At 36.7% G+C, this 22363-nt stretch overlaps 1 protein-coding gene across 3 annotated transcripts in view; it reads left to right on the forward strand.

Moving 5' to 3' along the window:
* Positions 1 to 22363, forward strand: part of ARFGEF1 (ADP ribosylation factor guanine nucleotide exchange factor 1) — a 152325-nt gene that overhangs the window by 47552 nt on the left and 82410 nt on the right. For all 3 annotated transcript variants that reach the window (XM_039246953.1, XM_039246951.1, XM_039246952.1), the window contains exons 2-7: positions 5886 to 5916; positions 6441 to 6597; positions 7765 to 7911; positions 9535 to 9714; positions 12919 to 13195; positions 17665 to 17775. In XM_039246953.1, the coding sequence (XP_039102884.1) occupies positions 5886 to 5916; positions 6441 to 6597; positions 7765 to 7911; positions 9535 to 9714; positions 12919 to 13195; positions 17665 to 17775 (903 nt within the window). The remainder of the gene's footprint in view (positions 1 to 5885; positions 5917 to 6440; positions 6598 to 7764; positions 7912 to 9534; positions 9715 to 12918; positions 13196 to 17664; positions 17776 to 22363) is intronic.

Consider the following 22363-nt stretch of genomic DNA (forward strand, 5'->3'; position numbering starts at 1 on the left):
CTCCAATTTTAATCTTTGCTTCTGTATATAAGACAGTGGTTATGTTTCTGTGGTTTTCAAAAGTTTTTATAAAATGGCTAGAGAGAAAATAGTTCCTAAAAGAATTTCAGTAATAAAGTTTTTTTAAACAGCTAGGACTATATAGTTTAAAAACCTGCATGTGACTAAACAAATTCATCATCTGATTTTTATCTTATTTCAACTGAAAAGTGATGACTTTTATTAATCACATCCAGTATTGTCTATTTGGACATCATCTAGTGTTTCCAAAGCATTTTTAAAAATACTGTGCTGTTTGTGGTCATCCTTGTCATGATTCTGACTTTAACAGCAAAGTGTTTCATAATTAAGCACTGTGTGGTTTTTTTCTTTGAGTATGCTAATACTTCTTAATTTGACGTTTTAACAGTTTTTTTTCTTGGTGTATTTTCTTTCTTTAATAATTGAGAATTAATTAGTTTACTTCTTGATTCTACTGTTGAAGGCCATCCTGAAGCAAACTGTTTCCAAGCCCTGATTTATTAAAACAGGTAGTTTCCTCAAAAACTGTATTACTGGGCATTCGTTATAAGAAAACTAAAAAGGACTTTCTATTTAGCATGTACACGGGTGTACTTGTCTTACAAGTATAGTAAATGGATGTGGCCATGGTGGATGAATCCCAACTGTCTTCCACTCGTTTCTTTTAACTGCTTTATAGCAATGATTTTTTTTTTAAATAGTTTATTGACAAATTAGTTTCCACATAACACCCAGTGCTCATCCCCACAAGTGCCCTCCTCCATGCCCATCCCCCCTACTCCCCACATCCATCAGTCCTCAGTTTTTGTCAGCATTCAAGAGTCTCTCATGGTTTGCCTCTCTCCCTTTCCCCCACCATTTCCCCCTTTCTTCTCCCCCTTGTTCCTCAGTTAAGTTCCTCCTAATCCTCCTATACGTGCAAACATATGATATTTGTTCTTCTCTGCCTGACTGATTTCACTCAGCGTAACACCCTCAAGGTCCATCCATGTTGCTACACAGGCCAGATTTCATTCTTTCTCATTGCCATGTAGTATTCCGTGGTATAGATAAACCACATCTTCTTGATCCATTCGTCCGTTGATCGATACTTAGGCTCTTTCCATGTTTTGGCTATTGTTGAGAGTGCTGCTATGAACATTGGGGTCCATGTGCCCCTATGCATCAGCACTCCTGTATCCCTGGGGTAAATTCCTAGCAGTGCTATTCCTGGGTCATAGGGGAGTTCTATTGTTCATTTTTTGAGGAAACTCCACACTGTTTTCCAGAGGGACTGTACCAATTTACATTCCCACCAACAGTGTAGGAGGGTGCCCGTTTCTCCACATCCTCGCCAGCATCTAGAGTCCTCGGATTTGCTCATTTTAGCCACTCTGACTGGCGTGAGGTGGTATCTCAGTGTGGTTTTGATTTGTATTTCCCGGATGAGGGGGGACGCTGAGCATCGTTTCATGTGTCTGTTGGCCATCTGGATGTCCTCTTTGGAGAAGTGTCTGTTCATGTCTTCTGCCCATTTCTTCACTGGGTTGTTTGTTTTTCGAGTATACAGTTTGGTGAGTTCCTTATAGATTCTGGATATTAACCCTTTATCTGATATGTCATTTGCCACTATCTTTTCCCATTCCGTTGGTTGCCTATTAATTTTGTGGTTTGTTTCCTTTGCTGTGTAGAAGCTTTTAATATTGATGAGGTCCCAATCATTTAATTTTGCTCTTGATTCCCTTGCTTTTGGGGATGTGTCAAGTAAGAAGTTGCTGCGGTGGAGGTCAAGGAGGTTGTTTTCCTGCTTTCTCCTCTAGGATGTTGATAGTTTCTGTCTCACGTTCAGGTCCTTTATCCATTTTGAGTTTATTTTTGTGCACGGTGTGAGAAAATGATCTAGTTTCATTCTTCTGCGTGTTGCTGTCAGTTCTCCCAACACCATCTGTTAAAAAGGCTGTCTTTTTTTCTATTGGATATTCTTTCCTGCTTTGTCAAAGATCAGTTGGCTGTATACCTTTGGGTCCAGCTCTGATTTTTCAATTCTGTTCCATTGGTCTATGTGTCTGGTTTTGTGCCAATACCATACTGTCTTGATGATGACAGCTTTGTAGTAGAGGCTAAAGTCTGGGATGGTGATACCTCCCATTTTGGTTTTATTTTTCAGTATTACTTTGGCTATTCGGGGTCTTTTGTGGTTCCATACACATTTTAGGATAGTTTGTTCTAGTTTTGAGAAGTATGCTCGTGCAATTTTGATGGGAATTGCATTGAACGTGTAGAGTGCTTTAGGTAGTAATGACATCTTAACTATATTTATTCTTCCTATCCATGAGCATGGAATGTTTTTCCATTTCTTTGTGTCTACTTCAATTTCCTTCATAAGTTTTCTATAGTTTCAATCATACAGATCTCTTGTATCCTTGGTTAGGTTTATTCCTAGGTATTTTATGGTTTTTTGTGCAAATGTGAATGGGATCAGTTTCTTGATTTCTCTTTCTGTTGCTTCATTGTTGGTGTATAAAAATGCAACCGATTTCTGTACGTTGATTTTGTACCCTGCAACTTGGCTGAATTCTTGGATCAGTTCTAGTAGGCTTCTGGTGGAGTCTGCCGGGTTTTCTATGTAGAGTATCATCTCATCTGCGAAGAGTGAAAGTTTGACTTCCTCTTTATAGCAATGATTTTTAAACTTGTTTGTATATCAGAATCCTTTTGAAGCCTTCTTAAAACACAGATTGTAGGACTCTACACACTCAGTTGCTGATTCAGTAAGTCTTTGTGGGGCTGGGTGGTGTTGATGCTGCTGCTCCTGGGACCATATTTTGAGAACCACTGCTTTATAATAAGTTTATGCTGGTAATTGTAGAATGAATTTCTCAGTTTAGTTGCATCAGTTAGTAGAAGGTTGCGTAACTATATAGCACAATGTAGGGAGTGTAATGCACTAAAACTAGTGAGACTAGTTTCTGGATCACTACTTATCAGCAGTCTGACCTTAATGTTTTTATTTAACTAATCTGATCCATAGTTTTCTCCTACATAAGATAGGAGTTATCCTTTGAGGGTGAAATTAGGTAATACGTGGAAAAATATTTTAAACTGTATATTGCTGCACAGATATAAAGAGGTATTGCATATTCTTTAAAAATTTCAGCTTATTTTACTTTCAGTATTTTGATAAATATTTTCTACCTACCTCCTAATGTCCCATGTCCTTGTAATCTTGATTACTTCTTAGTGACAATGTCTTCCAGTTTAAGTGACCTCACAAAGCTTTGAAAGGAAACCTATTGAAATGAATCCAGGCTCTCTTAGTGGGACCAAAAAAATATAAGCATTTTGTGGGACCAGAAAGATAACTATGCAAGCTATTATTAATCAGTGGAGGAGGGGCGCCTGGGGTGGCTCAGTCAGTTAAGCGTTCAGTTTTGGCTCATGTCATGATCTCATGATTCTTGGGTTTGAGACCCGCATCAGTCTGTGTGCTAACAGCTCAGCCTGGAGCCTGCTTTGCATTCTATGTCTTTCTCTCTCTTCTGCCCTTACCCCACTTGTGCGTGTGCTCTCGCGTGCTCCCTCTCTCTCTCTCTCTCTCTCTCTCTCTCCCCCTCCCTCTCTCCCCCTCTCTCTCTCTCCCTCTCCCTCTCCCACTCCCACTCGAATACAAGTAAACATCAAAAAAAATTTAAAAAACCAGTGGGGGGAAATTGTAATACTTGTTCTCTAACCTTTAAAGATTTTATCAAAGCATTTAAAGCTTTTTTTTTTTTTTACTGTGGGTTATAAATGTATATAGAGAAAGGAAAAAGTAAAACTCATATTTAGTACAAGGTAATTTAAAATATTAGAAATATTGAGTGTTAAATTGTTTTATCTTTGTGAAAAAACTTACCTGGATCAGTATGAACAGTACTTGCTTGTATAACTTACAGTGTGGAGATAGAAAAAATTATAGTACTGTCTGAGTTAGAGAAACATTACATTCAATATAGCTTGCGTTGGATATGTTTTATTAGACTCTTTAAAAATGGGCATTTAAAAATAATGGAGTCATAAAATAAAATGGTTCATAGACTCTGAGTAGATCCTTTGAACTATAATGTTTTAGACCAAACGTCAGCAAACCTTTTCTATAAAGGGCTTTGCAGGCCAAGAAGAAAACCCAAGAATATTATATAAGTACTTACATACCAAGAGAAGACAGATTTATACAATTTTATTATTGATGAGATTCAAAATAACCATAATTGAGTATATGCATTTGTAATCCTGGCCTAATGAGAGTTCTTATATAGGTGGAGTAACATTACGCTGTTTTACTCTTCACTGGGCTTCACAGTTAGCGTTCCCTGTCATCATTTTGATTCCCAATATTCATGTGTAAAAACTATTCTTAAACTCAGGAAAATGGGTGCTAGATGGCTTTGGCATGTGAGCCATAGTTACTGACTTGATGTTTTAGAATATAAGGGGCTTTTGCAGTAATCTAGTAGTGAAGTAAGGGTGATTTCCCAAGGTCACATGGTTATTTAGTAACAGATGGTGTCAGACCATAGTGCTCTTTAAAATGTACTATTTATAATATTCTTAACTGATGTATTCTTAACCAGAATACCCTATTTCCTACTTACTTTATAAATGAAAATTCACGTACTACAAAAACTGCTACTTTATCCCTTCCCTTCCCTTACATCTTACATCTGCCTTACTTGAATTTTAGCAATACCTCAGATTCTTAAATAATGATAATATTTTAAAAAGAAAAATGTGGTTAAAAATTTTAATGAAGATTTGGGGCATTTAATAAGTTTTCCTTTCATCTGTACTGTATTTTCAAGGTGATTTAAATTATTACCTTTTTAAATATTTTTTAATGTTTACTTTTGAAAGCAAGAGAGAGGGACAGAGCACAAGTTGAGGAGAGGCAGAGAGGGAGACACAGAGTCTGAAGCAGACTCCAGGCTCTGAGCTGTCAGCACAGAGCCTGATGCGGAGCCGGAGCTCACAGACTGTGAGATCATGACCTGAGCTGAAGTCCGACACTTAATCCACTGAGCCACCCAGTGCCCTATCATTTTACTAATCTTTAAAATTAAGGTTGCTGTGAGGTTTATGTTAGTACATTTAAAATGTAATAGTGCTTGGCACATAGTTCTGAACAACTGTTGCTCACAATAATAGCAATTATAAATGTTATGTTTGAATGATTTTCCTTCCAAATTTCAAGCAGGTTTAAACAATTAACCAGACTATCTATTAAATTTAAGGGTCTTTTAGTATAGCTAGAATTTATCCAATTTACCTCATTTCTTAAGCTATAAACAGCAAAAGGGAAAATTTCCCATTGAATTGAGCATGTGTATTTTTAGGGTCTTGTGTAGTCATAGTAGAAAAATTGGTTAAATATCAACACTTATGTTCATGGTCAAGAGGTTATAGTCCTAGTCTGATAATCTTGAGATAATCACAAGAGTGATGTGTTTAGTTTTCTCCCCTCACTGAACATTTGCCTTAATTGTATAATTTGAATACAACATACATAATATTCTATTTTTAATGCTTTTGGATAATGTAGTTACTTGACAAAAGACAAAAAGAGAACTACTTCAAGAAAACAAATGCTTTGGGAATTAGTAATCCATAGTAGTACCTCTCCTTATGGTTATTAATGTATATTCTTTGTATAGTTTTATAAAATTATATTGTATAAATTAATACATTTAACAGCAAGAGGATTTTAGCTACCGAATTTTCCTTTGAATTTGCATTCTTCTCAACTTCTTATAGAAATTATGAATTAGTTTACAAAGCCTATAATCAAATTTACTTAATGATCTTTCTGTTGTCAAGTTTTCTAACATGTGCCTCTTTTTTCCCCCCAGAGGAAATAAAAGCGGAAACTGAAAAACAGAGGTTTGTGGGGTTTCTTTTCTTTAGTAAAAATAATTTGCAGACTTATCAGTCTTAGTTAAAAGAGTAATACAGTCATCTATGTGTGGCAGATTTTCTGTATGTGAAATTTATAATAAAATTAATAATAAATGGTTTTTAAGAAATAGAAGTAAAAAGATCTCATAAATAAATACAGGAAGGTATTCCTAAAATACCATAAGATGCATTTTAAGGTCTTTGTGTAAAGACTTTGATTCATATTTAGAAAGATTGCTAAACGATTATTTTATAATTTAAATACTTTTTCAGTAATTAAATAACTATCTTAATTTCTTTGATTTTCTTGCATTTAGTTACAGCTCTGGCCACTACTTTTTTCCTGTAGCAAATCATTTAATTTCTCTGGGCTTTGGTTACCCTCATGAAATACGGGAAGATGAAGATTGGTTTAGCAAAATTCCTTTTAGAACTGAAATTTTGTGTTTTCATAAGTTTATCATCACTGTGACAAATGTAATATTCTCATCGTACTCTTTTCCCTTTAGTCCTCCTCATGGAGAAGCAAAAGGTGGATCAAGCACCCTTCCACCAGTGAAATCAAAGACAAATTTTATCGAAGCAGACAAGTACTTCTTACCCTTTGAATTGGCGTGCCAGTCCAAATGTCCCCGTATAGTTAGTACGTCTCTTGACTGTTTACAGGTATGTATAGAATGGCATTATCAAAAAACTGTTTAATTTGAATGTGTTTCTAAACATTATCACAATTGGTGATTCAGACATTTTCCATGAAAGCCTTGAGCATTCTTTTTGTGGTAAGAAGCCAGATAGTTGCTTATATACAAGAGAGATAAAATAATAGTTTCAAAAAGACGTTTCTAGCTTAAGGGTAGCAAAAATCATTAGTTAGCATAGTGAGACAAATCATCGTATTTGGTCAGATTTTCCATCAGTAAAATGCAAGAACCACAGTACTTTTAATCTGCTGCTGACTTTACCTACATCATTATTTGCAATGACTTTACTGAATATCTACTGTTTTATATACAGTAGTAGGTTAATATTGACAGTTTAATTATTCACAGCTAGACTTCAGCTCTGATTTTCACCTATGTCAGAAAAATTCCTTAACTCTTTTATCCTGTTTTATTTACACAAACTGTTCTATTTACAAACGTGTGCATGCACGCACACAGGATTCTGAAGATATTTGTAAAACTTGCAGATAGAGGGGTCTTTCTCTTCAGGTCTTTTCACTGTTGGGGGAATTATACATATTGAACCAATAATTCAATGGCTAGGAACAGACCATATTCGTCTGATTTGTTTGGCAGATAGAGTAAGAATAAGTTCATTTGATTTGTAACCCTGTTTTCCCTGAAAAATTAAAATTGTGATATCTAAGGCTTTCCAGGGGTATAATGGATGACGATTGAACAAATCTATGATTTATTACAGCAGTGCATGGAAATTGAGTTCTCTGTATGTTCACAGATCTGATCTGGAAAGAGATAAAATCATTTAAATGTGTTAAGATAACTTTCACAAAAGCAGTATCAATAATGATTAGATAGAAAGCAATTAGCTATTCTGATTCACCAGATACCAGGTCTAAGATGTGGCTTTCTCAAAGTATTGACATGGTTTTATTCTGGTTAGTATATTTTTGTGGCTATTATGAATGTAAATAATTGTACATGTTTTGTAGCTAATAAAGCTTTCTTCAGGAAAAGTTGGTATAGCCTTGGCTTTGGTTATACTTTAATGTAAGAAATTTAACATGTATTCAGTTATAGGTTATAAATTTAATGTGTAATAAGCATATATATTAGTTAGCTTAATTAGCTTTATTTTCTTTCTCCATTTTAGAAACTTATTGCGTATGGGCACTTGACTGGCAATGCTCCTGATAGTACAACACCAGGTAAAAAATTAATTGATAGAATTATTGAAACCATTTGTGGCTGCTTCCAAGGTCCTCAAACAGATGAAGGAGTTCAGCTGCAAATAATAAAGGTAATTGGTTATAGTGAATTTGTCATTCATAATGTGTATATGTATATTTTAAAGTTTATTAATTTAGTTTGAGAGAGAGAGCACAAGCCAGCAGGGGAGGGACAGAGAGAGAGGGAAAAAAATCCCAAGCAGGGGCCTAATTCCACAAACCAGGAAATCATCACCTGAGCTGAAATCAATAGTTAGATATTCAACTAAATCAGTCACCCAGGCATCCCTCTATGTATTTTTAAAATCAGAAGCCATTTATCTTGGATATATGTGGAAAGGTCATTTTATGTGCTTTCCATCTCTAACAGAAGTCACTTAGTTGCTTTTTAGACTCCATGAGTGGATTTTGTTGAATGCCAAGAGTTCACTAGAAGACTATATTATACTTCCAGGTCTGTTATTTTGAAGGCCCCAATTTAGGCTTCAGCTCCCAGAGCCTCCCAGAGTATTTTGGTTTCTGGAATGTTTGCCATACATATTCCATCTTTTGAGCTTTAGGGCCCATGTGGCCCCTCTAGTTTCTTTTCTACTTCTGGATGCCTTGTAGTCTGCCCGCTAGACCCATGCTTCACCGTGTGAGCTATTTGTGCACCAGCTTTCCTGATTCCCTTGCACCTATTCATTTGCTGAACCTGCTCAGCCAAATTTTGTTCTGGGTTTTTGCTATAATATATCTGGGTAATTAAACTCCTTAAAGAAAACTCACTCAGTTATGTTTTTAGTCTGTTATAAATATTGAAGTCTTAATAGGACTGCTTATGGTCATGGTGATATGTTTATACATCAGTATAAATTTTCTCCTACTTTTAGTACTTTTGAAACCATGTGTACATATAGCCCCCTTTTCATGTGTAGATTTAGTTCCTTCTGAGCCTTTCAGTTTCACAGCTGTATTCACTTCACAAGTCATATCTTTATTCTAAAAATGCCATCTAATCAGTTGGCCTGTCATTCGCAATTTAATATCAGTCATGGTTTATTTAGCATATACTCAGTGCTGACTTTGCGTAGCATTGTGCAGCATAAAGGACAGAAGAGTCCTTGCTCTTGAGAAGTTGCAAGTACCCTAATGTGTGACTATTCATATAAAGTTTATTGGGGAAGTTCACTTAGGATTATTTTAAATGCTTTATTCTCATTTAATCTGATATTTTAATGCTTTATTCTGTTTGTAAACATCTTCAGCAACCTCAGCAGTACATTTATTGAGTTTCATCAGTGAGAACCATCTCATAAAAATTTGGAAGTGAATAAGACAATGTGTATCCGCCACAGTTGACAGTCTTATTCAAAAGAGATGTCATATGAGGCATATCTGTGCTCTGCTGGACAATTAATGCTGTGCATTTTAATAGACTAATAGTTTTATAAAAATGAAAGTTGGGTGTTGAAGCAGTTATATAGTTTTCTAGTAGTTCTGGGGGTTTGGGATGATTATTTGGAAATTACTGCCAGTTGATTATATATTGAAGATTAGTAGAAATTCTGTTGGTGTATACTGGAAATTCTGTTCGTGTGTACTTGAAAGTGATAATGGTGTCTGAAAGTTTTAATTCTAATATAAAAATACTCATTTTTGTGCTGAAATGCAGGATGCAGAAAATTGCTTTAACTGTGTCTTTCTTTTTAAAGGCTTTACTTACTGCAGTAACATCACAGCACATAGAAATCCACGAAGGAACTGTACTGCAAGCTGTGAGAACATGTTACAATATCTATCTAGCAAGCAAAAATCTCATCAATCAGACGACAGCCAAAGCTACTCTTACTCAGATGCTAAATGTTATCTTTGCACGCATGGAAAACCAAGCAGTAAGTATTCAAAACCAGAGAACGTAAAGAACCACAGGTACCAAGTAGAGAAAAGAATTTATAGAAATTATAGTGAAATCTTTGGTACTTGTAGAGAATGTCTTTCATTTATTTTTATACTTAGTGGAGATCTGTGGTACTATTTTGCTTTGTTTTGAGGTTAACTGACTTGTTTAACTGTGGAAAAATATATTTTTGATGGTTCACAAGTAGAAAGTGAAAGATCTTTATTGTCGTCCTCATGGAAATGTTTATAAATTGATGATACTTTTATTGTACTCAAGTTTAGTAGATGAGTTTAATGTAGTTAAAAAGCTACCTGATTTGATTTATGCTGCTGTAGAATTATTTAGTCATTGAGTCCTTTACAAATAAAATATGTATTTGTATTGATAAAATACATTTTTGGGGGGTAAGAGATGAGCTAAAGAATCATTTATATATTCTTTTTAATTGTTTAGGTCTACCTAATTACAAATCAACTTCTAACTTTTTTTGAAAACTGATTTTAAACTTCAAATATTACAGAGAGATTTCCTTTACCTCTCTTCCCTTAGTGCCAGTGCCTTATACCATGTTACAGTACTTCTACATTACTGTTGAATAAACTACAAAGCCAACTTGAATTTCATCAGTTTTCCTACAAATGTCCTTTTTCTGTTTCAAGTTCCAGTCTAGGATCTGACAATGTACTTAGTATGAATTCAGTTATTATATCTTAGTCTTCTCCAGTTTGTTGTAATTTCTCAGTCTTATCTTTGATCATCTTGATGCTTTTGAGGGATACTTAAGCCAGTTTTTTGTTTTTTTTTTTTAATGTACCTCAGTTTCCTCTGATGTTTTCTCATGATTAGACTGAGGTCTGTATTTTGCTAGAATATCTCTGATACATTGTTGTGTCCTTTTCAGTGCATCATATCAGGAATTCATGATGTTGACATATCCTGTTGCTGGTGATGTTAACTTTGATTACTCAGTTAAGGTGGTAACTGCTAGGGTCCTCCACTGTAAAGTTACTAGTTATTCTTTCGCAGTTAATAGACATCTTGGAGATACCTTAAAACTGTGTAAATATCCTGTTTCCTTCTCACACTCCCCCATCCCCAATTTAAATATCCTTCAGTGGATCTTGTTGGCAGCATTTATTACTATGGTGGTTCCCTAATGGTGATTTTCTGTTTATCTCTTCTTCTCTATCTGTTAATAAGAATTATTCTTCTGTATCTATTAACAAGAATTCTTTCCTGTATATTTTTAAATTTTTTATTTATATCAGTCTGTACTCATAGGTATTTATTCTGTTGGTTATAATCCACTGCTATTATTTATTTTGTTGCTCAAATTATTCCAGCTTTGGTCTTATGTACTTTTGACAAGCTCCATCCTTTTTTGAGCACTTCCTTACTTTCTGCAATCTCAAAATCTTGCAGGCTTGTTTTGAATTTTTTCTGCCTCAGCCCTAGAACCAACCACTTCAACAGGGAGTTTTGGCTCTTTCAATTGGAGAATGGTCATTAGAAACCAAAATCTGAGTGCTAGGTGTATTTGTTGCCGCTGAGATGTTATTGCTTCTCGGCCCGCTCAGCAGATAGAGCTAGGAAGATGTATCTGTATGCTCCCTCTACCTCCTAACCCCACACCAGTATTTGTATATATGTTTATACTGACATTTCTTTCAGTTCAGCATGACAGGGTTCATTTCAGTCTTTGCCCTTTATTTATTTGTAACTTCTTTAAACAGTGAAAAGTATGGCTTTTATTTTCTATGATATAGTATTTGTTCAGTCCCTATTACACATACAAAATATTTTTAGAATAGTTAACCCATACCACTGTGAGAAGCATACTTACTTAGTAGATTATAGCATTTATGGTTAGTTCTTTTTGTTTTTTAGCCTTATAAGATCCATCCAAACTATTGTTTTCCGAAGTTATTTAGATTCTTTTTTTCTCCACACTTCATGGCATAATGTTATTCCTTTATAATATAATTAAGTTAATTTATTATTGCTTGTTTTCCATTTCTTGGTTAGTTTTAATTGCTTGTTCATTTCTTGAGTATGTTAAATAGCACTATGATTTAACACAGCTACATAAAAGGTAAACTCAGAGTACTACTGCTCCTTCTTCATCCCTCTCACTCCATTCCTCTTCCCTCCTCCTTTCTACCCCTTAGATGTAGCTAATCCCTTGTTTCTAGTTTATCCTTCCTGCATTTATGTAGCACAAATGAGCAGATACATGTATGGTTTCACATATCCTCTTTCTTACAGGAGAGGTACCATGCTGTGGTAGTTACATATCACTGCATAGCAAATTAACCCCAAACTTCAGCTCCTTAAAACTTACTATTTAGCTGCTTATCTCTCATAGTTTCTGAAAGGCCAGAATACAGGAGTGGCTTAGCTGGGTGGTTACGGTTTGGGTTCCACATGAGATTGTAGTTGTATGCATGGATCACAGTGCGAGCTGGGGCTGCAGTCACTTAAAGGCTTCATTGGGCTAGAGAAGACACTTCCAATCTTACTCATTTGGTTTTGGTGAAAAGTCTCAGTTCTTCACTGCCTGTTGGATGGAAAGGCCCGAGTTTCATGTGGGTCTCTCAGGGCTCCTCACAGCATGGCAGCTGGCTGTCTCCGGGGTAGATGATCAGACAGAGAGAGCAACAAGGCAGAAGCTATAGTGCCTGCTTGATGATCAGAAATAGGTACCCAGACCATCCCTGGAACAGTGTGGGAGGGGGCTCTGCAAGACAGTGAAAATCAAAGGAATCATTGGTGACCATGAGTGTGTTTTATTTTCCCATCCACTTTTTCCCTCCCTTAGTGAAATTTTGGTTTTAGGAAAATCCACTGTTTGCATTAATCTAATTATTATTCTGAGGCTATTAAAATTTTATTTTAGTTTGGTAAATTTTGCTTAGGTTATACAGTCACATGATTCAAGCACACCAGAAATACCGAAGAGAAGAGAAATACTGAAAGACTTCCATCTCTGTTCTTATGTACCAATTTCCATCCCTCTAAGAAGTAACCAGTGTTACTTGTTTTTGTGTATTTTTAGTATATTTTATAGTCTTTGCCACTGATGGACTCCAATTTCTAATCCTAGAGACAAGGATTTATAGTTGAGTATAACATTATCCTTCCAAATTTTAAACAACTTACTTTACTAATATGGGAAATTAATTCTATTTCTTAACAGTTGCAGGAAGCCAAACAAATGGAAAAAGAAAGGCATCGGCAGCATCATCATCTGTTGCAGTCTCCAGTAAGCCATCATGAGCCTGAATCACCTCAACTTAGATATTTGCAACCTCAAACTGTTGATCATATGACCCAAGAACAAGAAGGGGACCTTGATTCCCATACAAATGATGTGGATAAAAGCCTTCAGGATGACACAGAACCCGAAAATGGATCTGATATTTCCAGTGCAGAAAATGAACAGACTGAAGCTGATCAGGCAACTGCAGCTGAAAGTAATCTTTCTGAGAAGGGGTTGTGGGGCGTGTGAAGGGAAGAGTGTAGGCATGTATCTTTGGGAAAGAATTGTGGAAAGGGTAATATGTCTTAATGGATAGCAGGCACATGGTGATTAGTTGTGGATTTTTTCCATCCTAGGTAGTGAATTTAATTGACTTCAAAACACAGGGTACCTATTTAACAGTACTGTGCATTCATTGTCATCTCATGAGCAGTATCATTTACAGACTTGTTTTGGAGGAGATATATGTTACTAAAAGGGGGTCATAAATGTCTACTACCAGGTCATAATGGAACTTCACTTTTCTTAAAATAGTTTCACAGCAAACAAAAGATTTGTTTATTTAGTAAGGTTTTCTGGAATGTGACTGAAAGTTTTAGGGCATCAATGTGTTATTGGTTCAGAAGATACTATTGTCTAAAAAGTACTGAAATTAAGTATAAAAATAGAGTAACTACCTAACATACAGAAATATTTTTATATCCTGATTTGTAGTAAGCACTAAAATTGAGATGTTCTCTGATACTATTTTTCTGAGTAAATTTATTTATGAGAAAGGTTACAAAGGGGCACCTGGGTGCCTCAGTTAGTCGAGCATCTAACTCTTGATTTTGGCTCAGGTCATGATCTCACGGTTTGTGAGCTCTCGCCTCACGTTGGGCTCCACACTGAAAGCACAGAGCCTGCTTGGGATTCTCTCTCCTCTCTCTGTGCCCCCCAGTCATGTGCATTCTCTCTCTCTTAAGTATGTTTTTAAAAAAGAAAAGGGTTGCAAGATTATAAAATTAAATTACATTTATTTATTTTACTAATTTGTTTCTCTAAAAATAATCACATGAAGTCATTTTTTTTTCCTCTCAAACATTATTTTTAGCTTTAGCTATTTTATAAAACTGCTAGGGAGTCTTGTTCCCTTTGTTTCTTATTAGTTTGGTGTCAAAAAATGATGGAAATTCTATTGGCTCTTTACTGCATTTGTGTGGAAGTAGGATGCTTAGGGCTTAGTTACAGTTAATCGGAAATCTATATTTTTCTTTGAGAGAAGACTTCTGTAGTATTTTTTCACCCGCTGAGTTTTTTTTTTTTCCTACCACATTTTTTTCATAATGTAACAGTAGGATGAACATCAGCAGTGGCATGATTGATGCCTTTTTAATACTTAGTGCTTTACTGTTTATTTTAAAAGGGGTAGTTTTGGGGTGCCTGGGTGACTTAGTTAAGCATACAACTCTGGATTTCGGCTCAGGTCATGACTCGCAGTTTGTGAGATCAAGTCCCATATTAGGCTCTTTGCTGACAGCATGGAGCTTCCTTGAGATTTCCTCCTTCTCTGCCCTTTCTCCATTCCCTCCCTCCCTCTCCTCTTCTCTCTCTCTCTCTCTCTCTCTCTCTCTCTCTCTCACAAAATAAATTAATTAATTAATTTACAAAAGGGATAATTTTGATAAATTCAAACATTCACAGTACTCAAGCTAATAGTAAATCTATACTGCTTACATTATTTACATTTTTCTAGCCAGCCCTTGCCAGATTTCACCTACTTTTTTTAAATGTTTATTCATTTTTGAGAGAGAGAGAGAGAGACAGACACACAGACAGAGACAGAGCAAGAGTCGGGAAGGGCAGAGACCAAGGGAGACACAGAGTCCAAGGCAGACTCCAGGCTCTGAGCTGTCAGCACAGAGCCCGACGCGGGGCTGGAAGTCGCAAACTATGAGATCATGACCTGACCCGAAGTCGGATGCTTAACTGACTGAGCCATCCAGGCACCCTTAGATTTTACCTACTTTTACTGTGAGCTTATAAGAGCCTGATTCAAAGGGCTAATCACTAATAAAGCTGGGACTTTATTTCTTCATACATTCAGCAAACATTTATTTAGCATACTGTGTCCTAGGCACCATGTGGCACTTGGGGTTAAAAAATTGATAAAGGAGGGGCGCCTGGGGGGCTTAGTCGGTTGAGCGTCCGACTTTCACTTAGGTCATGATCTCGCGGTTCGTGGGTTCGAGCCCCGCGTCGGGCTCTGTGCTGACTGCCAGCTCAGAGCCTGGAGCCTATTTCAGAGTCTGTATCTCCCTCTCTCTCTGACCCTCCAAAACACACAATATCTCTCTCTCCTAGAAATAAATAAAAGTATTAAAAAAAAAAGTTGATAAATGCATTATTCTTTTTTTTTTAATGTTTATTTTATTTTTGAGACAGAGACAGAGCTTGAATGGGGGAGGGGCAGAGAGAGAGACAATCACAGGATCTGAAACAGGCTCCAGGTTCTGAGCTGTCAGCACAGAGTCTGACGCGGGGCTTGAACCCACAGACCCTGAGATTGTGACCTGAGCTGGAGTCGGATGCTTAACTGACTCAGCCACCCAGGCGCCCCATAAAGACATTGTTCTAAGACCATGGTTTGCCTGGATGGTCAGGCATTTATAAATGAGGTATAATGTGATAAATATCCTGCAGGTGACCAGCACGAGGTAATTCTGCTGAGGAGAGTTAGGCACTACGTTTGTACTGAAAGTGATGATGTTTTGGTTGAATCTTGTTGGATAGGAGTTGGAATTGGCTAGCTAGAAAATTTCAGAAATTCTGTGACAGAAAAAATAACGTGGGCTGAGACTCAGTGAATGGAAGCATCTACTGTGTACAAGTCACCTTGTAGGATACAGAATTATACATATGACAGAATTTGCTGTGGTATTTTCATGATTATTTTGGCCCTGCAGGTATTTTTCTCCCAACAGCTGATAAAAATGAGAATTCTGCCTGAGAACCATTGATTTAAGAGAGCTCTAGAGTTTACTTTGAATTACGTCTCTGTCACTTACTAGTAATGTTACTTTGGACGTAACAGTTAACTTCTCTAATGACTGCCTGCGTGTAATAAATACTACTATTTCTGTCAGATAATTTGAGTGAGAACTGACTCGTGATTCACTAGCTATTTTGTACACATATTAGTGACTGTATATTTAGTTTTGTTGAAACTAACTTTCAGACTCTAGATAATTTTAGCCAGCTAGAGGACAGAAATACAAAGCCTAAAGATGGTAGCAAAATGATCTGTCAAAACATTGATATGCTTTTACTCCACAGAAGAATCTTGTGTTATTTCTGTATTTGGATTTTTTTATGAAGTAAGTGTACTGATTCGTAAGCTCCTTTATCATAGCTCCCCTTGTGGCATTCAGTATTCTGTAGAGTGTAGCAAACAGTAGATCAGGAGCGGTCAGCAATAGGGAGGACAGGCTTCTGGAAGCAGAACCCCAAGCAGTGGTCCTTTATACAGTCGTGTGAGTGGGACAGCAGCACTGTCACCTCCTGTGCAGCCTCCTGCTCGGGTGAGTGGGGCAGCACGGGGCCCGGGATCACTAGGCGTCGGAAGTGCTAGTTGAGCTGCCTTTTTTTTTTTTTTTTTTTTTTAATTTTTTTAAATGTTTATTCATTTTTGAGAGAGAGAGAGAGAGAGAGACAGAGAGACAGAGAAAGAGACAGAGCTCACGTAGGGGAGGGGCAGAGAGAGAGAGGGAGACACNTTTAATTTTTTTAAATGTTTTATTTATTTCTAGGAGACAGAGAGAGAGAGAGACAGCGTGAGCAGGGGAGGGTCAGAGAGAGGGGGAGATACAGAATCTGAAGACAGGCTCCAGGCTCTGAGCTGGCAGTCAGCACAGAGCCCCACGCAGGGCTCGAACCCACGAACCGAGAGATCATGACCTAAGCGAAAGTCGGACGCTTTACCGACTGAGCCACCCAGGCTCCCCCGAGCCTTCTTGAGATATTTGCATCATTTCAAAACCTAGCCATAGAAGTCCTGTTTTTATCTGCAAGCTAACTCTGGAATGTCAAGGTTTATCAGTTTCTCTTAAGTTGTTCAGAAGTTCTGATGAGCATTTATATCTGTTTGATTGTTAAATTGGAGAAGGAGCCCTTTTTTATTTATTAAAGTAAATTTTACATTGGATATGTAGACTCTTTTGGGGAAGAAACAGGAAGGAAGGGCTGGAATGCACTGGTGGAGTCCCACGTGGCCTGGTGTCTTCGTCTTCACGGACTTTACAAATGTTAAAGCACAATATTATTGATAAACTGAATAATTGATCAATGCAGGCTTTAGTTACATTTAATCTATTACTTGATCAGTGTGTCAGACATGTTAGAAATGTTTCATTCAAAATACTTTAAAATGTTTAGCTTCTAAAGGAATAATGTAGAAAATTTGCTTAAGTTGAATGATCATTTAATAGTTATCAGATGAATCATTTTTTAAGTTGACATAAATTTATAAAATATTTTAAATTTGATGTAGTTATGAATTTTGAAGGTTTAACTTGTAATTTGCTTCTAGTTTCATGTATCTGTTAAATTTTCTTTTATTCTTAATTTCTTAACAAAGTTTTTAGTTTTAAATGCTGAGTAAAAGTTTCCAAAAAATAAGTTTCCTTGGATTTTTATTTTTTAAAGCATTATCTAAAAATGACATATTATATGATGGAGAAAACCATGACTGTGAGGAAAAGCCACAAGACATCGTACAGAGCATTGTAGAAGAAATGGTGAACATCGTTGTTGGAGGTAGTGTATTTCACTCAAAATTAGTTTATTCTGTCTTTGATATTTCATCTGACTATGGAGACTATATAATATGTGGAACAAAAAGGGCAAATATATAAGCTCTTTCTCAAATTAGAGTATGTGTATAGAAAAAAAATATTTAAATGTCTTTAATTATTGAAGAGTTACTCTTTTTTTCTACAGGTTCAGTTACAATCTTATATAAAAATTCGTTATTCCCCCTCCCCGTTGAAAAAAAGTTGATGCCATTTCGTTGTTTTGTTTTTGTGTTTTGATGGTAGTGGTATATTCTTTAAACTCCTAAATGTGAGAAACTTTATAAACTAAAAAATATTTAAATTAATTCAGTTTTGAGTGTTCCATATCTTTTTTTGAAAAAGTTAGGCTTTCTTCTACCTTTATTGTCACAACCAAGGTATAATTGATATAGGGGCAGTCATATCTTATGGATTGTATTATAAAGATGTTATCTGCCAGTTCCCATAAATAGTATTATTTATAGATAGGATTAGATTTGAAACTAATCCACTGAAGCTTATTTAATTCATGGTAATTTGCACAGGACTAAGCATAGAACCAAGCATAGAACCTTGCTACGTATACTTCTAGATGTAGGATTAAATGTACAGTATGGCTCTTGAAAGAGCGAGAATAATACTGTTTCAGCCATACCTAACTCTCTCTCATGTGAACATCCTTTCTAAGAATATCTTTTCTCCTTTAATGCAAAACTAGAACCAGGCATTCATCTGATTGCCTTCTTGTTTTTTCATCTTTTCATTCAGCAAATACTCAGGAAGTACGTACAGTTGTGTGGCACTGTAGGAGGATACAAAAGTTAATCCAAGATAGACCATGCTCTGGAAGAAGGGGGTTCTGGAATGTATGTATGTAAGACTAATACAAGGTATAAAGTGATAAGTGCCATTAGCAAGAAATAGCTAACATCCTGTTAAAATTTTTAAAAAGTGATTATTTGTAAAACAATCTGGGAGGACTTCATGTAGGAGATGACACTTGAACTTAGATTGTATGGATTCACACAGGTTTGGGGAGTGGTATTTGATATATTGGAAACTCTGTTCGTTTCAGGTCTAGAAGAGAGGATGTTTTGGGAATTGGCAGGTGGTAGTTTGGCTGAAGTATCAAGTATATGATGTCATACAATAGAAACTAAGGTTAAAGAGATCTTCTTTTTTTTTAATGTTTATTTATTTTTGAGAGAGTCAGAGTGTGAGCTGGGGTGGGCGGTAGGGCGGTGTGGAGAGACAGGGAGACACCGAATCTCACGCAGGCTCCAGGCTTTGAGGTGTCAGTACAGAGTTCGGTGCAGAGCTTGAACCCACAAACACCGTGAGATCGTGACCTGAGCTGAAGTCGGACACTCAACCGACTGAGCCACCCAGGCGTTCCTCTTCTTTTTCTTAAGTTTATTTATTTTTGAGAGAGAGAGCAAGGGAGGTGAGCAGAGAGAGAGAGAGGGAGAGGGAGAATTCCAAGCAGGCTCTGCACTGTAGCACATAACCTAAGTGGGTTAAGGGCTCGAACTCACGAGCCATGATAGGATCTGAGCTGAAATCAAAAGTTGAACACTTAACTGACTGAGCCACCCAGACACCCCTAAGGTTAAAGAAATCTTAAGCTTTCTAATTAAAAGTTTAGAATTTTAGACTTCATTCTATCACAAAATGAGTTACCATTTTGGATTTTTTAACTAATAGATGGAATGATTAGAATTATTCTATTAGACGAAGGTAAGTGGAGAAGCAGAAATGACCACAGGAGACCAGTGCAGTAATGGAATCCTCAACAGGACAGAAACCGTGGAAATGAAGAAAATGTGAAGAAGAAGTGAGACAACGAATGTCGAATCAAGTAGACTTTGCAGCTGGGGTGCCTGGGTGGCTCAAGTCTGTTACATGTCCAAATGTTGATACTGGCTCAGGTCATGATCTCAGTTTGTGGGACTGAGCCCTGCATCCAGGCTCTGTGTTGACAGTGCAGAGCCTGCTTGGAATTCTTTCTTTGTCTCTGTCTCTATCTTTCTGCCCCTCCCCTGCTGGCTCTCTCTCAAAATAAATAAACTTTAAGAAATCACTTAAAAAAAAAAAAGACTTTACAACTGATTAAATACCTTGCTGAAAAACAAATTATAAGGCGTGTCAAAGACCCCAAGAATATCTCAAGGTTTTGTGATTCACTAGAGGAACTTACAGGGCTCATCATAAAATTATACCCTCCACTAAAATGTTTACTGTGTAAAGGTACAATACAGAATCATCAAAGGGAAAAGGCATATGTGGCAATGTCTGAAGGGAATCAGGCCCGTACTTCGAGGAGTCCTCTCCCTGGAAAGTCACAAAGGAAGCTTGGGCGCGTGGCTACCAGAGCGGCTGAGTTAGACTCCGTGCCCAAAGTTTTGTCGGCATCTCTACTTGCATGTACCCAAATTTCAGATTTCCACAAGGAAAGCTGATATTAAGCATAAACCATATTGTTTGTACAAACATTTGAGGCACAGTAAGCCACTCTTACTGGTTTTGGGAATAGTGAGAACCCTCCCAGCCACCCTTCCCAGGTGCCAGCCAAGGACCAACCTTGACTTTCTAAGGACAGGCAGCCTTGGGCCTGCTATGTTAACTCTTCTCTACGTGGGTGGTCTCCCAGTTGCTGAGCCTAAATGGGTAGGTGGATAGTTGTGGAAATGGTAGAATTAAATTATGTTGCAGGAAAAGTTGGCTTGGGGGGAAAAAGTACTAATTTTTTACTGCACCATCCATGTGGAAAATTCATGATATACATAATAGAAATCTATACATTTGGCCTAAGATAGCAAGAAAAGTGCTATAGATGGGAGTCATTCTGTTAGAAATTAGTGGTTGAAGCCATAAAATATTTGAATGGGCAAGAGACTAAAGAAGAGGCCATGATGCTGGGGAGTCTGAATTTAAAAACAAAAACCCTTATAGACGTACAATGAGGGAAGACCCAGCATTATGTGCCCATGCGTTCTTTAGAAGTTTAGTAATACATACTATGGGATGGCAAATTATGTCCCATGAGCCAAAATTGGCCCATTGCCTATTTTTGTAAATATTGTTTTCTTAGAACACATGCTCATTTGTTTATGTATTGTCTAGAGTGGCTGTCTTTGCGCCAGGAACCATATGGCCTACAAAGCCTAAAACGTTTCCTCACTGACCCTTTGCAAAAAAAAAAACCATTTACCAGCCTCGAGTACATGTCAGTACAGAGTGGGAAGTGAAATTTCCTTGATTTTTTTCTGCCACTTTTTACTTAGAACACTTTCATACGTAGAGAAAAATCCAAAGAACAGTGCAATGAACACCTGTATGCCCTTTCTCTGGATTCACTAGTTGTTAAAAATTTTGATACATTCGTTGTATGTGTGTTTAAGTAGACCAGCACACATACTTGTATGTAAATGGGTGTGTTTTGCTTGCCTTTGCTGAACCATTTAAAGATTGGTTATGTATATCCTGATGCTTTACTCCTGTACTTCAGCATGTATCTTCTAAGAATAAAGACATTCTCATACATAACCATAATTCAGTTTCACACCTAAAAATATTAGCACTATTTCAAGGATAGCTAATATAAATACTACATTTTATAATGTCCCCAAATTCCCAAAATGTCTCTCTTGTATCCTTTTTCTCCTTTTCTCTTTTAAGTACAGGCCCAATCTGGGCACCCTCGCTGCATTTGACAATGTCGCTTTGGTCTCATTAGTTTAGAATAAGTTCTCTTGCCTTTCCTCCCATCTTTCATGATATTCACCTTTTTTTAAAAGAGTATGAAATTGTCTTGTAGAATGTTACACATTTTGAGTTGATAGGACATTTCCTGATTTAGATTAAATTAAATGTATTTGGCAAGAATACTGCATAGGTAATGTTGATACTTTTTATTATATCATGTTACCCACATTAGTGATAATGTTTGATCACTTGTTTAGTGATGAGCACCAAGTCTCTTCCTTGTAAGTGAGCATTTTTCCTTTTATAACTATAGTTGACCGTTGGTAATGAACTGCATAAGTGCACCATATGTGGATTTTTTTTTCCATAAATACAGTACTCTGAATGTATTTTTCTTTTTGTAGTGTTGATTTTGAGAGAGGGAGAGAGAGGGGGAAAGGGAGAGGGAGACAGAGACAGAGACAGAGACAGAGGATCCCAAGTGGCCTCTGTACTGACAGCAGAGAGCTAGATGTAGGGCTCGAACTCATAAAGTGCGAGACGATGACCTGAGCTGAAGTCCAGGGCTCAACCAGCTGAACTACTCAGGTGCCGTATCTTTCTTTGTTGAGTGGGCTTCACACCCAATATGAGCCTTGAACTCACAACCCTGAGATCGAGACCTGAGCTGAGTTGAAGGGTCGAGTGCCTACTCAGCCCCCCAGGCACCCCTGTATATTCTCTTTCTTAATGATTTTTTTTAATATTTGTATTTATATTCTCCAGTTTTATATTTACATACATTTATATATTTTTACTTGTATACACTTATATTCTCTTTATATTTTTATAGTTTTACTTATATTTCTATATTATCTTTTTTTTTT

Source organism: Hyaena hyaena, unplaced genomic scaffold, assembly GCF_003009895.1.
Source record: "Hyaena hyaena isolate Hyena2069 unplaced genomic scaffold, ASM300989v1 scaffold_287, whole genome shotgun sequence".
Lineage (NCBI taxonomy): Eukaryota > Metazoa > Chordata > Mammalia > Carnivora > Hyaenidae > Hyaena > Hyaena hyaena.